At 44.9% G+C, this 16,187-nt stretch overlaps 1 protein-coding gene across 1 annotated transcript in view; it reads right to left on the bottom strand.

Annotated features, from left to right (window-relative positions):
- The window catches only part of Gabrr1 (gamma-aminobutyric acid type A receptor subunit rho1), a 33,863-nt gene extending 18,538 nt beyond the window's left edge, over nucleotides 1-15,325 (bottom strand). The window contains exons 1-2 of the mRNA XM_042679583.1: nucleotides 15,149-15,325; nucleotides 871-924 (exon numbers count right to left, since the gene is read on the bottom strand). Of these exons, the coding sequence (XP_042535517.1) occupies nucleotides 871-924; nucleotides 15,149-15,252 (158 nt within the window). The 5' untranslated portion in view covers nucleotides 15,253-15,325. The remainder of the gene's footprint in view (nucleotides 1-870; nucleotides 925-15,148) is intronic.
- Between the last annotated feature and the right edge of the window lie 862 nt (nucleotides 15,326-16,187).

Genomic DNA, 16,187 nt, shown 5'->3' with positions numbered 1-16,187 from the left:
CCAGATCCTCCATATGCTGACACCTGGCCAACTCTTCTTCAGGGGAGCTGACACACACTTCCTTTCCCACCGTGTAATGGCTTCCAAACATTGAGCATATGTCAGCATCTCCTACCAGACTCATTATCATCCAGATTCCTGACCCTCCATAGCCCCTACAGTGTCTGGTACAGTAGTTTTGGGCAGAGGACAAGAATTTGCATATCTGACAAGGTTCAGAGTCCTAGATACTGTTGCAGGTGATAGGTATGGTGGTCAGAAGAAAAATCTTGAAAAACCCTAGTGCATTTGTATCTACCTCTGTCCTTTGCTATCTTCTTTCCTGAAGGAACTCTCTAGTATTGAGGACCAAGCTACCAGAAGTCTGTCTCCATTCTGCAACTGCCTGCTATGTGCCTTTGCACCACATTCCCTGCGCATGATTTTCCAACTGTTAAAGACCAAGCTTGATGATTGGCTGGGATGCGTAGAGGTAACTGAGATGCCAGCTGTGGAAGCACTTTTCCAAGCATAAAGTGAAACACAAAGGGAATACGGCCTTATGGAGCTGAGGAGGGAAGCCGAGAGTAGCCAAGAAAGTGGTTGCCCAGGGAAAGATCTGAACTAGTGAATGAGGACTGAGCAGCCCATGGGTGTAATAGAGAAAGCTGGGACATGGGGGTGGGGAGTGGGGGGATGGGGGGGCAGTTACTACTGCTACCCACAGCACTCATACCTTCTACCTCCTTTTAGGGTCCCTTCCTCTCACCTCTCTCCCTCTGCTTCCTGATTGGGGGAAGTGGGGGGCTGGAAACACTGCTGAGAATCACTGAGATAGAAGTATGGAAAGAAGCAGCATCCTTAGACTGGTGTGAGCATTTGTGGCCATACCTGACTTGCTTGTGGGCATCTTCATGGGCTTCTCGTCTCTGTCTTTGAGGTCTACTATGAAAATAAAAAAATAAAGACATTCTAGAGACCAGTCTGGGTACTCAAATCAACAAAGCACCTTCACCTTCCATATTTTCTCCAAATCTAATAAAAATAAATGTGTGTGTGTAGGGGGGAAGCATCAATAAGTCATTTAGCCTTTCCATGAGCATTTTCTGAGTGCCTGTGAGGAGCTGGGACTAGAGAATTAAATACTTAGAAAGTCTGATTTGGAAAAGTCTTTCTTAAAATACCTTCCCTACTAGTCTACATATGCTTGAAATTGATTCTTTTAAAGGTTTTTCTTTTTTTTTCTTTCTGGGAGTTAATTGGAGATAATAGTCTCACAGACTTTCCTGCTCAGGCTGGCATCAAACTGTGATTCTCAGATCTCAACCTCCTGAGTAGCTAGAACTGTAGGTGTGAGCCACCAATGCCTGGCTTTTTAGAGGGTTCTTGAAGGTTGACATTATAACTTGAATCCATCATCAACTATGGGGAGTAGTAGATTGTCAGACAAACTGTTTTCTCCTTGGGCATCCTTGCCCTCTGGCTACTGGCATGGAAGAAAATGGGTGGTAAGGCAAAAGAACAGAAGGAGGAGAAAAGCATTTATTGTTTATTTGCTCCCTTCTTCCAGGCCAAGGACCTGTGTCTCTCTTCCCCAGGGAGATTTGTGGTTTCCTGCTCCATCTGAGTGCCAAGTTGGTACCCTGAACTTCATCTGTTCTCTGTGAGGAGTCCTTTCAGTCCATTATCATTAGTGAAGCACTGCTGTTTCCTGCTGGATATGCACACATCAGGATGATTGCGTGGGGATTATGTCATCTGTTGCAAAGTGGAACAAGGGCAGGCACATGCTTAGCAGGAGTGGGGCAGGAGCTACCTTGAGCATAGCTGACTCCAATGAACTCTCAACATAAAGAAGGCATGCATCAGCCCTAATAGGAACAAGACAAACAAGAGACTAAACAAGGAGTCAGATGAGGAAATAAGCTAGACAGGCACTGTAGGGCAGTGTGTAACCAGAGCTGTGTGCTGGCTGCAGGAGGGCTGTCCAGCTCTGAGATGCCCACTACGAAGCTGAGTCTAGCGTAGAGGATACTGGGAAGTAGGACTTTTAAAGTGTTTCCTATTGTTGCTCATGAATATTTTAGAAAATTTGTTTATTACATATTCATAAAAATTGGAAAATAGATTAAAATTAAAGGAGAGGATGGAAGAAATTGAGAAATAACATCTGCCTTCCTGTATATATCCTTGAAGGGGAGAAAGAGAGAGAGAGACAGACAGACAGACAAAGCTGGGTGCTGCTAGCTTTTAAATTCAAGTTATAATATTTTTCTTGTTTTTCATGTCATTGACATCCTTTGACCACCCCAGATATGTGTGTTAAAGTTAAAATTAAATATAATGAAAAAAATAAGAAGAAAGCTAACCCTGCCTGAATACTTACTGAACCTGCGGGATGAGCTGCCCCCATATGACATGTATTCATTGGAGCTATTCCTCTCCACACCCTACCAGGTAGGCCTTCCAGTATCCACAATTTATACAAGAGGGAACTAAGGCATAGAGGATATAAATAACTTTTTAAAGTGATGCAGCCAGCAGTCAGACCCAGAAAATCTGACTCCAAGGGATGAAGGCAAGTCAGCCAGTGTCCTGTTAGATGATTTGCCTCCTACTGCCAGAAATTTGGTTAGGTGTGGAAGGTCTGCGCTTCCTTCCTTCACATAGAAAGGAGCATGGATCTCACAAAATCAGTGCCTCATATGTGTTCATTGAATAAAGCAGCAGGATGCTATGAAGGAAAAAACAGACATGTCTTGAGATGACTTACGATAACATTGATGATTTCTGGATGAAATAGTAATGTGCTTTCTTCTTTCTTTCTTTCTTTCTTTCTTCTTTCTTTCTTTCTTTCTTTCTTTCTTTCTTTCTTCTTTCTTTCTTTCTTTCTTCCTTCCTTCCTTCCTTCTTTCTTCCCTCCCTCTGTCGCTCCCTCCCCTCCCTCTCTCTTTCTTTTTCTTTTTCTTTCTTTGTCCATGTGGACCTTTCACTCATGGCCTGGGCACTGTCCCTGAGCTTTTTTGCTCAAAGCTAGTGCTTTTACCATTTTGAGCCACAGTGCCACCTTCTGGTGCCTAATTGGAGATAAGAGTCTCATGGACTTCCTGCCTGGGATGGCTTTGAACTGCAATCCTCAGATCTGTCTCCTGAGAAGCTAGGATTATAGGTGTAAGCCACTGGTGCCCAGCAAAGTATTTTTTTTTTCAACTCTCTATTCCATTTTGGCTAGAACAAAAAATTCTGACCTATGGAACTGCCTGTTATGAATTTGTTGTAGACCCTCATGTTACATATAGATGGAGTCTTCCCAGGCTGCTCTCGAATGCTCTCAGATTAGAGTGGTCTAGAGGTGTGAGGACTGAGCCAAGAGGCTCATTCAGCCAATAGCAGGGCACCCTGGAAAATACTACTTTGTGGTGCTGATAAAAATCATTTCAGGGCTGGGAAGGTGACTCAGTGGTAGAGCGCTTGCCTTGCATGCATGAGGCCCCTGGGTTCAATCCTCAGCACCACATAAGCAGAAAAAAGCCGGAAGTGGTGCTGTGGCTCAAGTAGTAGAGCTCTAGCCTTGAGCTAAAGAACTGAGGGACAGCCACCCAGGCCCAGAGTTCAAGCCCCATTACCGACAAAGTTTTTTTTAATTAAAAAAAATATTTCAGTGAAGCTGAGCACTGGTGGCTCACACCTGTAATCCTAGCTACTTAGAAGACAGATCTGAGGATCTAGGTTGAAGCCCAGGCAATAAAGTCTACAAAACTCATCTTTAATTAACCACCAGAAACCCAGAAGTGGGGCTGTGGCTCAAAGTGGTAGAGTGCTAGGCTTTAAGCAAAAGAGCTTAGGGACAGAACTCAAGCTCCATGATAGAAAAAAAAAGCCATCTCAGCATAAATAGAGGGACATGTGTGTGTGTGTGTGTGTGTGTGTGTGTGTGTGTGTGTGTGTGTGTGTGTGTGTGCTAGCACGGGACTTGAACTTAGGGCATGGGTGCTATCCCTTATAGCTTTTGTACTCATGTTGGCACCCCTATCACTCTGAAACACAGCTCCACTTCTGGCTTTTTGCTGGTTAATTGGATATAAGAGTTTCATGGATTTTTCTGCCCAGGCTGAGCTTCAAACCATGATCCACAAATTTCAACCTCTGGAGAAGTTAGGATTATAAATATGAGCCCCCAGTAGGCAGCTGAGGACCTTCTTTTTTTTCCCCCCAAAAATTCATTGTGGTTATTTTAGTCAAAAAGTAAAGAATAAGAGGTTATAAATTATTAAGGAACATACAGTGAGGACTTTAAAGGTGAACTAGAAACCTTCAGCGGGGCAAAAACAAAATCAAACAACTTTCCCCCCAGTACTGAGGATCAAACCCAAGGTCTCACGCAAGCCAGTTATCACTTGAGCCACTTTCTTTTCTTAGTATTTTTGTTTTTAGTTTCTTTTCTGCTAACTCTGACAAGTCCTGAACTTGTCTTCTTGCTTCTGCCTCTTGAGTAGTTGGGATTACCAGCATGAGTCAAGAGGCCTTTGTTTGTGACAAGGGAGCCAAGGACTGGCTATTGAAACCCTTTGTGTAATCCAGAACACCTGCCGTCACCCCTTGACTCATAATTCCCCTTCTGCCTTCACTTAGGGACACTGAGGACACGTGGACCTGTCTAGCCCCACTTGGACTGATTGGTAATGTGTCTCCAGAGAAGTGTCCTTACTCATGTGCATACAGTCCCTGAATAGGCACCCCACTCAGCTAACCAGAGTGCCTCCTGGGCCTGCCATGTCTATCCCTATTGCCTTATGCATCATTACTTCTCACGAGGGAGCAGCTGCTTTCTGCCATGACCCGCCTCCTTAACCCAACCACTACACCTATCCCCTGAAATGAAAATCACAATTGTGTCATGTCCCCCCACTTCCATGATCAAAGATCCTCCACAATCAAAGTCAAAGCCACAGCAGCTGGGCATGTAATAAGAACCATTATAGCGGCTGGGAAGGTGGCTCAGTGGTAGAGAGGCTTGCCTTGCATGCATGAGGCCCTGGGTTCGATTCCTCAGCACCACATAAGCAAAAAGGAAAAAGCTGGAAGTGGCGCTATGGCTCAAGTGGTAGAGTGCTAGCCTTGAGCTGAAGAGCTGAGGGACAGCGCCCAGGCCCAGAGTTCAGGCCCCAAGACCAGACCCCCCCCCCCAAAAAAAAGAAAGAAAAAAGAACCATTATAAGCCTCCCACCCACTTTTCTAGCATCCCTGACATGCTGTCCCAGCTTCTTCCACTTCCTCCTCCTCCTCTCTTCTTCTTCCTCTTCCTCTTTTTCCTCTTCTTCCTCCTCTTCCTCCTCTTCTTCCTCTCCTCGTCGTCGTCTTCTTCTTCTTCTTTCTTCTCCTCTTCTCCTTCTTCTTCTTCCTCTTCCTTTTCTTCTTCTTCCTCTTCCTTTTCTTCTTCCTCTACTTCTTCCTCTTCTTCTCATCATCATCTTTAAGTAGTTGTACAGAGTTGCCATCTAACAAAGTAGTTTATTAATACAATGCATCTTGACCAATGTTAACTCTTTCAACATTCTCAACCATCTCTCCCGAACCCATCCCTTCCTTCACTTTAAAATTTTTTTTAGGATATACACTGAATCCTTGCCTGTCCCAAGTTCTTGAAATTATTTATTTCATGTCTATTCTTTGCTCCTGATGTCCTGACCATCTAGAACCATCTTTCCCAGCAGTCTTCACATCATGTCTTCCCCAGCCACTTCCATGGACTTCTGGATCAAATCATCCCTCCTCTTGGAAGCATTCTGGCTTTTTCTCCTTTCCACTGGATTCTTCCCACTGAATTCCTCATGTGTTTTTATTGGGATCAATATGTGCCACCCTGTGTGGCACACTCTGTGACTACCGCTTATGTCATTTGTCTTACACATGTCTATAAAGCCCTATGCAGGGTGCAGAGCTGACTTTACAAAGAAGAAACCAAATGCAGAAGGAGAATAAATGAATGTAATCCACAAAGTTGAATCAACCAAAGTGAAATGTGGTTTCTAGGTTCAAACACCTGCTCAAGACAATGCTATAAAGTTGCATTCTAGCCAAGAGAGTCAGTAGAAGGAAGTATATATTCTGCTTAGAGAAGACAGGCAATGTCAATTGTTACAATAAAACTAAAACATCCTAGTTTACCTTGGTATTTCCTCCACCCCCAGGGGAATGTTCTTCACATTCAGAAAAATGAAATGGATTGATTGCACCTCCAAAGGTTGTCTAACCCTCTGCCCAGACTGCACATCTTAAAAATTGCCCTAGAAGCTCATGTGTGAGACCAGTCAGCACCTCTTACTTAGCACCCTGCCAACAATAGACTCAGACTATTCGGAGGGCTCCGACATTCAGCCAACACTGTGAATTCTTAAGGAGCCTGGCACCAGTGGCTCACACTTGTAATGCTAGCTAATCAGGAAGATAAGATATGAGGATCACACTTTAAAGCCACCCTGGGCAGAAAATTCCATGAAACTCTCATCTCAATTAACCAGCAAAAAGCAAGAAGTGGAGCTACTGCTCAAGTGGTAGAAGGCCAGCTTGAGCTCAAAAGCTAAGGGACAAAACTCAGACCCTGAGTTCAAACCCCAGTACTGGCATACACACACATAATAAATAAATAAAAAGAACCAAACAAGCAAACAAAAAAGACCAGGTAAGTGAGATATTTAAGGATTCTATTGCAGAGAAAATCTGTACTATAAGAATGAGGCCAGAAGACTGGGCTGTCTTCATGTTTATAAAAGACAAAAGAGAATACTAGAAACTGCTGAGTCAATGCTCCACGTAGATTTCTGATCATGTTCTAGAACCTTGATTCTAGAAACAATGTAGGAGCATTGCAGGGTTGGGTCAGATCAGTAATAGCAAGCCAGTGTGAGTCTGGATTGAGCAGGAACTCCTAAACTGTCCCCATGTCTCTGGATAGGATCTCCAGCTACATTGTCCAGTGGCCTGTCAAGCACAAGTGTCCTCAAACAAGGACAGCCTCTGGTGGAGATAAGACTCCTAGTAGACTAAGAATCTACACAGACATTTCTTGTCCATGTCCAGCCTAGCAGCCCAGATCTGGGGTTCACTGAGCTTTTTACAATACCTAAAGTACACATACACACAGTTTGGAGGCTGTTTTCCCACTGCTGTTCCATTAGGCTTGGAGTTTGGTGATGGGTTCTTGGCTTGCCTAGAATAACTATTTAAGCAAGTATGGAATTTCTTTTCTGGTCTTGGGGCTCAAACTCTGGGCCTGGGCACTGTCCCTGTGCTCATTTTGCTCAAGGCTAGCACTCTACCACTGAGCCACAGCACCACTTCTAGCTTTTTCTGTTTATGTGGTACTAAGGAATCAAACCCAGGGCTTCATGCATGCTAGGTAAGCACTCTACCACTGAGCCACATTCCCAGCCCCAAGTATGAAATTCTTTTTTTTTTTTTTTTTGGTTGGTCGTGGGGCTTGAACTCCAGGCTTGGGCGCTGTCCCTGTGCTCTTCAGCTCAAGGCACGCACTCTACCACTTGAGCCACAGTGTCACTTACAGTTTTCTGGTGGTTTATTAAAGATAAGAGTCTCCGGGACTTTCCTGCCTGGGATGGCTTTGAATCTCAGATCTCAGCCTCTGGAGTAGTTAGGATTACAGGTATGAGCCACCAGCACCTGTCTGGAATTCTTAAAGAACATATACACCCAGGCTTCATTTTAGCAGGGAGGCACATACGTTCTGGGCTGTGCTAAGCAGTAAGGGGTTAGGAGAAGGAGCTGAAGATCTTGTTTTATAGAGGTGGCCAGAGAACCTTCCCAGAGACCATGACAATCACACAGAGGCTTGAGTGGACGTGAGACAGACTGATGCTGGAAAAAAAGTCACTCAGCAGAGGCATGGCAAAGGCAAAAGTTACCATACAGAACTCACTGGAAGGAGCAGCTAGCATGGTGTAGCTATGCTGGTGACACAGAAGAAGAGAGCTCAGACAGAAGACTGAATCAGATACCTGGGCTTGCTCTGCCATCTAGCCAAGGCTGAATATAGATTGGACTCCAGGATCTGCTCACAAGTCACATAGCTGGGACATTTGTACACAGGGCTCCTGGGTGACACTGTTCAGTTAGGAAGCCAGCACTATGTCTGGAACCTGATTTTCTAGCTAGAGGAGACATGGAAGTTTCTCCTCTCCTGATCTGTGTCCTCTGCTGGGAAATGAGGGATTGGGTCACAAGATGGCATTGAGAGCATTCTAGAAGGAGGCAGAATGTGTGACAGGTGAAAGGCACTTTACAGATCCAGTCCAATAAACTGAAGGTAGTGGTGAGAAGGGTGTTGGCTTCTACACAGACCCACCAGCACTAGTTGCACATAGTTTTAATTTGAACTCAGGGCCTTGAACTTGCTAGGCAAATGCTTTACCACCTAGACCTTTCTGCTTTTTTTAAAGTTAATTTCCAGATAGAATCTCATGCTTTTGCCCAGGCCTGCCCCAAACTTCAGTCTTCACAGCATGTAAATAGGCTTTGAGTAGAATAGATTATCCTCCACAGTATGAGTAGACTTCAGCCAGTTGAAGGCCTTAAGAGAAAACATGAAGGTTTCTCAAGGAAGGAACTCTGTTTTAAGACTGTTTCTTAGCTCAACATAGCATCAACTCCTGCTGGAATTTCTAGCCTGCTAACTTGCCTTGCAACTTCAGAATTAGCAGCCTCATAATTTCTTAAAGTAAATTTCCTAAAATGAATCTCTCCCTTTCTCTCTCTCTCTCTCTCTCTCTCTGTCTCTCTCTCTCTTTCTCTCTCTCCTCTCTCTCTCATAGATGAAATGGATATATGGATGGAAGGATGTGTGGATGGAAGAATGTGTAGATGGATGAGTGGATGGATGAATGGATGGATGAGTAAATGAATGGATAGATGAGTGGATGGATGGGTGAGTAGATGGATAGATGGATGGATGAGTGGATGGACATACACATGGATGTACATGTATATGTATTGATACACACTGTTGGTCTGTTTCTCTGAGGTCCTTGATTCATATGAAACATGACCACTGTTTGACATTGAGATCTGCACATCCAAGGGGGATCAAAGTTGTTGCTGGTGCCAAAAGACAGTGGTGGGTCAGACAGTGGTGGGTGTAGGACCAACTGGGCAGGACCAGCCCAGCTCTGACTCACCAACTGTTCCTATGTACTGAGATTCAACTGCTTTTAGGAAATTATTTTCCTGTGAGTCCACTTGAGTTTTACTTCTGCCCAAATACTTTCTGTTTCCATCTTACAATGGCGAGAGAGCACAGGCGTGGAGAAGTAGAGGGACTGGGTCTGTGGCACAAGTTTTTGTACCTTTTTAGGCTTTGTTGTCTATCTTTAAAATGAAAGTTTTCAAAGGGTCCTTTAAGATCTAACATTCTGTAAGAATTCTTTGATGTGTGTCTGTCCACTGCTAAGCTGTCAGCCATCGAGGGAAGGGAGGGCTATGTTGCTTACATGCTCTCACCAGGCCTGGGTATAGCACTTGGGCACAATTATTGAATGAAAGAAAGAATAAAGCACAGGAATTGCAGAGGTCAGGATTCACTTATGTATTTATGTGCAACATCTCTTTCTTTTATTTTTAACCTTCTTTGGCAGTGCTAGAATCTGAACTAAAGGTCTTGTGCTTATAAGGGAGATGCTCTACTGCTAAGTCATATCCTTGGCCTTTTTAGATTTTTTAGTTTATTTTTGGACTAGGGTCTTGATTTCGCCCTGAGCCAGCCTCAGATCATAATTCTTCTATCTGTACCTCTTGCTGAGATGAACAGGTTTGGGTATCACCACTTCAAGTTTGTTCTTTGTAATAAGGTCTTGCTAACAATCTTGACTAGCCTGGCCACCAAATATGATCCTCCCCTTTCTGCCTCCCTAACAGTTGGTATTACAAGTGTGCACCGCCATGCCTGGCTCTGTGTCCAGCAATTCTTTAGTTTACATGTATCAGATATTGTACTTGAACCTAGAGAGACAAAGCAAACAGATACAGGTAGAGTTCTCAAGGGGCAGGAAGATTTGTCAGACAAGGCAACCTCTCTGCTAACTCTCAGAGGAAGATGAGAAATGAGGCTGAGTGAGAAGAAAAAGGGTGTCATGAACATGGGAGCCACAGGTGCAGAGTCCTCAGAAAACTATAAGGATGAGGGCTGGGAATGTGGCTCAGTAGTAGAGTGCTTGCCTAGCATGCATGAAGCCCTGAATTTGATTCCTCATTATCACATAAACAGAAAAAGCTAGAAGTGGTACTGTGGCTCAAGTGGTAGAGTGCTAGCCTTGAGCAGAAAGAAAGAAAGAAAGAAAAAAAAGAAAGAAAGAAAGAGAGAGAGAGAGAGAGAGAGAGGGGGAGAGAGGGAGGGAGGGAGGGCGAGGGAGGAAGGAAGGGAGGGAGGGAGGGAGGGAGGAAGGAAGGGAGGGAGGGAGGGAGGGAGGAAGAAAACAATAAGGGTGATAGCTAGATAGTAGGTAGGCAGAGACAAGACCAAAAAGCAGAGTGGGGACTCAATAATCCAAGCAAATTTTCTGGAGAACAAAGTGACAGGCAAATGCTACTAACTAAAGTTTCTTTTATGTTCACCTAGTATACTTTCAGTTCACGGGTTTCTTATGGCCCTCCTCTTTCTCATTTTTAGTTTTTGGTCCTCACATTTGCTAGGATGGCACTCCTACCACTAAGGCATGCCTCCAGCCCTGATTTTGGCTGGTTATTTTTGAGATAGGGTCTTGCTTTCTGCCTGGCCACTCTTCTGTGTGCAATCTGCCTTCTCCTATGACTAGGATGACAGACAGATGCCACCACACCCATCTCTTTGTTGAGAGGAGTGGCTTCAAATAGCAATTTTTCCGATCTCAGCCTCACTAGCTGGGCGCTGGTGGCTCACGCCTGTAATCCTAGCTACTCAGGAGGCTGAGATCTGAGGATCGCAGTTCAAAGCCAGCCCGGGCAGGAGAGACCGTGAGACTCCTATCTCCAATAAACCACCAGAAAACCGGAAGTGGCGCTGTGGCTCAAGTGGTAGAGCGCTCGCCTTGAGCTGAAGAGCTGAGGGACAGCGCCCAGGCCCAGAGTTCAAGCCCCACGACCGACAAAAAAAAAAAAAAAGACCCAATCTCAGCCTCACAAGTGCCTAGGGTCACAAATGGGAGCCATCAAGGCCCAACTACGTCCATCTGTTGCTGACATCATTAATGGCACTTGGTTGCTCTATCTTCTACCTAATTAATTCTGACTTTGGTAAGCCTGCCCCTGTTGTCCACCCCGTCCTTCTAAAAAAAAAAAAAACCTCCCTGCTTCACTCAAATGCCTCCCTCTCTCATTTGTAAGGCTCTCCGGGGCCCAGCCTGGAGCTGATTTAGTCACTGGTGAAGTCACTGTGCTGTAATAAGCACCTGGTAACTAGCATAGAAATGTCTCCACCTCTTTGACTCTCTTCTTTTCCAGCTCTACACTCACCTCTCTGCTCTCTATTTTTCACTTTCACTGTGTCCTCTTCCTCTATCCTTGTTTACTTAGAGGTACTGGAGTTTTATTTATTTATTTTTATTTATTTATTTGGGTCCGGTCGTGGGGCCTGAACTCTGGGCCTGGGTGCTGTCCCTCAGCTCTTCAGCTCAAGGCTAGCGCTCTACCACTTGAGCCACAGCGCCACTTCTGGCTTTTTTTCTTTCTGCTTATGTGGTGCTGAGGAATCGAACCCAGGGCCTCATGCATGCAAGGCAAGCGCTCTACCTCTGAGCCACCTTCCCAGCCCGGTACTGGAGTTTTAATCACAGCTTCCTGTTTACTAGGCAGATGTTCTACCACTTGAGCTAATCCTTTGGTCCTCTTTGTACTTGGGATAGAGTCCCATTTTTTGCCAGGTCCTTAACCTGATCCTTTTCTCCCCCCACCCTCCACCTCCAGCTTTTTTTGTGTGTGGTAGTCCTGGGCTTGAATTCAGGGCCTAGGCCCTGTGCTTGAGCTTTGTTGCTCAAGGCTAATGCTTCAACACTTGAGCCATAGCTAAACTTCTGGCTGGATTTTTTTTATGCTACATTGGAGCTAAGAGTCTCAGACTTTCCTACCTAGGATGGCTTTGAACCATGATCCTCATATCTCAGTCTCCTGAGTAACTAGGATTATATGCATGAGTCACTGGCACCCAGTCGATCCTTCTTCATATACTCTGATCTTCCTTTTTATACTTTCCACAGAGCTGGAATGACAGCTTTTTCTGTTGAGATGAAGTCTGGCAAAGTATTTGTCCAGACTGGCCTCAAATCTTGATCGTTCTGATCCTAGTCTCCCAAGTAGCTGTGATTATAGCTGTGAGTCATTTTGCCTGGCTCTCCTCCTCCTCTAACTTCTTAAATGTTGCTCTTCCCCAAGGTCTGTCTTTGATCCTGTTCTTATTTCATGTGATGTGCTCACTCTGGGTACCTCACCTACTACCTCTGAGGACTTGCTTTAAGTCTCCTGAGCTCCTGATTTACATTTTCTGCTGTGCCTGGGCACGGAGTTCCATGTATCTTGTGAATGCATCCAGGTCCATATATTCTTTATTTTGTTTTATTTTTTTTTTGTCAGTCGTGGAACTTGAACTCTGAGCCTGGGCGCTATTCCTCAGCTCTTCAGCTCAAGGCTAGCACTCTATCACTTAAGCCACAGTGCTACTTCTGGCTTTTTCTGCTTATGTGGTGCTAAGGAATAGAACCTAGGACCTCATGCATGCAAGGCAAGCGCTCTACCACTGAGCCACCTTCCCAGCCCCTATTCTATTTCTTGAACCTACTCTCCTGTTCTCCTGTCCCCACACAGTCCAAACATCTGCTAGATACTCACTTAAAACTGCTTTCTTCACTGTATTTGATGTCGGTATAATTTGTGGAGGGGAAGGGAAAAAGATCGTTTAAATAGGGATACAGGTGAACCCATTGCAACAATGAAACGTACAAGTCGTTATGTCAAAAAGGAACTTTACAACTTTGATGTGGGGGGGACGATTGGGTGAGGGGTGGGGGGAGGATGGGAAGGGATGGGAAGGGGAAACAAAGGAGAAGGCTACAATGCTTGATAAGAAATGTACTCATTATCCTGCCCATGTAAGTGTAACCCCTCTGTACAGTATTTTCACAATAAAAAAAACCAACAACACTGCTTTCTTACCCAGAAGCCAACCAAACCCTGGCCCTCCAAGCTCTCCCAACGTTCTCAACTCCATCTTCCCCCATCTCTGCTCTTTCTACCATGCATGTATTTCATTAGGCCTTTCATCATCTTCACCTCCCTCAGGAATAGACCAGGCTCTCACTCTTCCCATCCATCTACCACAGGATGCAAGCAACAGATTACTCTGACGTGGAAATCTGCTGAGACTCATTCCTCTGTGCCTTCACAGTAAATATAAACCTTTAGCATGAGAGAATGCAGAAGAGTGGTTCTCCAGACTCCTCGTAGTATCCCTTTGCTTTCCCTGAGCCTGACTGGCATTTGTCCAGGGGCTATAGTATAGGATAGAATGTAGAAAGCTCTAGATATATTTGGCTAAATTTCTTTCCAAATTGGAAAGTGGACCCAATTAATATCCCATCATCCCAGTTAAATTACATTTTTACGTATCCTAAACTTTCAAAGAGCTTTCCTTCCTTCCTTCCTTCTTTCTTTCTTTTTTTCTTTCTTTTCCCCTCCCTCCCTCCCTTCCTCCCCTCTCCCGCCCCCCTCCTTCCCTTGAGCAAGTGGTCCTTTTTGATAGGAATCTGCTTTGTTCTCATAATTCTATGTTTCCTTCTCAGCCCAATTATTTTTATATAACCAAAGATCCTATATGAAGGACTTGCCTCTCCCTTCTTGGCCCGATCAGTTTATGTAGCTAAAGATAGAATATGAAGGATTGATCCCCAGCCCATTGTCCCAAGCCTATAACAGACGCCAGGCAAAATCCCAGGTATGTGCAAACGTGCTTGATTTACTGGCAGGGCAATCCGCCTAAGCCCAGCTGTACACATCCCATTGTAGGCCCAACTGAAAAGCTCCTTATTCTTTTTCCGTTCTCCTCCATTTTCCCAACACTTTTCAGCACCAGGACTGACTGCCACCACTACCATGCCAGGGCCTACATTTGTGATGCTGCAGAATCAGCCAGAAGCCAGTACTGTGAGCTCAGCCAGAAGCCAGTACTGTGAGCTCAGCCAGCTGTTTGGGAGTCTCCAGTAAAAGATTATCTCAGACTCCAGCAGGCCGGGGGCCCTGAGGGAAGGAGACAACTCCCACAGGCCCCAACTTCTAGCCCCCAACTTCGCAAAGCTGGGTTTGCTTTCTTGTGACTTCACACCTCTAAACTGTGTTTCCGTCCAAAGCTGGAGCTGCATTTGGAACTAAGGCTGCTACTCTAAACAGGAAGGACTCCCTTCCCTCCTCATGAATAAGGGCAGAGTGCTGGATTTGCTTGTCCCAGTGCCGCAGTGATTGACCGATGTAGGCAAGCAGATGTGCGAGGCCAGACTAACCAATCAGGGCCGCCCAGGTGAGGCCTTAGAGCAGGGTGACCAGAGGGGAGCGTCTCCCTGTGGGAGTTGCCCTGCGGTGGGTACGAACAAGACAGCACGTACTAAGTTGCTTAGCTCCGCCCGGGCCCCTCCCAGCTTGCAGGTAGAGGACAAGCCAATGACCCTTCTGGCCCTACAGCTTGAAAAGTTGTGTTTTTAAAAATTATTATTTCTCATTATTGAAAAGAGACTCACCTTTCTAACAGAAATCATCAGAAATCATAAAGCGTCCTCACATTTGTAAGTCCCATTAGTGATTTGAGAATTGGCAGATTTGTGCAGACATCAAAGAATTGTCCTTGAGTTCTTTCATTTTTTAGAAACTATACAAACGTTCTTTCCACCCCCCCCCCCCAAAAACCTTACACTCAGGACAATTAATTAGGCACTTAAGACTATGTGGTGATGATACTGTTCAACCTAGCATCGTTATAAAGGAAAACATAATTCTAACTTCTTAAAGGAGATGGGGGCATAAAGGGAAAGAGGAACAGGCCTTCACACAGCACAGCTAAGCTGGAAATGATGCTTCATTTGCGCTCAGCTTGACACGCCACCCCTCTGTCTCCCTGGGATCCCAACATCCAGAGTCCACTCACCTGCCTTTCTTACCCATCTCCTGAGCTTCTCTTTCTGGCCAGGGCATTCGGCTCTCAGCGACCAATACCCATCCGCACCACAAAAGGAAGACACCAAATTTCATATTCTGTACAGCCCGTGTGGATTTCCCAATCCAAACAGCACTCTCAAGAAACCGCAGAAAGGAAATAGATGCTCTTTTTTTTTCTCTCCTAAGACATTATTGGTCTGTTCCTTATTAGAAGGACGTTTACTCATGCAAAAAAGAAAAAAAAATCAACCAGCAGTATGTAATCTGGCAAGCAGGAGAAAGCAATTTCCACTAAACCTATAAATCCTCCTACGTCAGATGGCAGGGATTTTCTGAACTGAGGTTGGATTCCTGTGTCCCTGTAGAACAATTATTTTGGCTAAATTAGTTCATCATGAAATGCGGTGAATATATTGGTGGTCTGGCTATTTGGTCCATTGAATAGAAAGAAGTGAAAACCACCAAAGCAATTTCCCAAATGAAAACGGTCCAGAGGTGCTGAAGTGCTCTGCATGCCAGGCTAACAAGCTCCTCCCTCATCTAGTTTAAGCTTCCGGCCATCATTTGCTTTGCTGAGGGCTGGATTTGGACAGCTCCCTGCCCCCACATCTTCCTGGGATTGAATCTCTACCGTCTCCCACTGGTACCTGAATGGACCATGAGGCTGAGATTGAGAGGCAAGTGGGAAAGAGGATCCTTATGTTTATTCTTTTTTATTTTATTTTTATTGTTATCTTAGAGGTGATATACAGCAGGGTTACATTTACACGTGCCAGACAATAAGTACATATCCTTTCATATAGCTAGTCATCTGTTCGCTCATTCTTTCCCATTCTCCCCCTCCCATCTCCACCCCCAAGTTGCATAGTTCACCTTCATGACCGTCCAGCGCGCTCCACTGCTGCACTTTTTCACCTGTTCCTTTCATTCTGTGCTCTCTCCCCACCCTCCCAGAGGTACACGTGAGTACACCATGTATAAGGTAAAGAATACAGTCATCAAAAAAAGAAAAAACAAATTAAGTAAAA

Source organism: Dipodomys spectabilis, unplaced genomic scaffold, assembly GCF_019054845.1.
Source record: "Dipodomys spectabilis isolate Male_0828 unplaced genomic scaffold, ASM1905484v1 ptg000053l, whole genome shotgun sequence".
Lineage (NCBI taxonomy): Eukaryota > Metazoa > Chordata > Mammalia > Rodentia > Heteromyidae > Dipodomys > Dipodomys spectabilis.
Note: the sequence above shows the minus strand (reverse complement) of the source record. Positions and strands in the feature narration are given on the sequence as shown.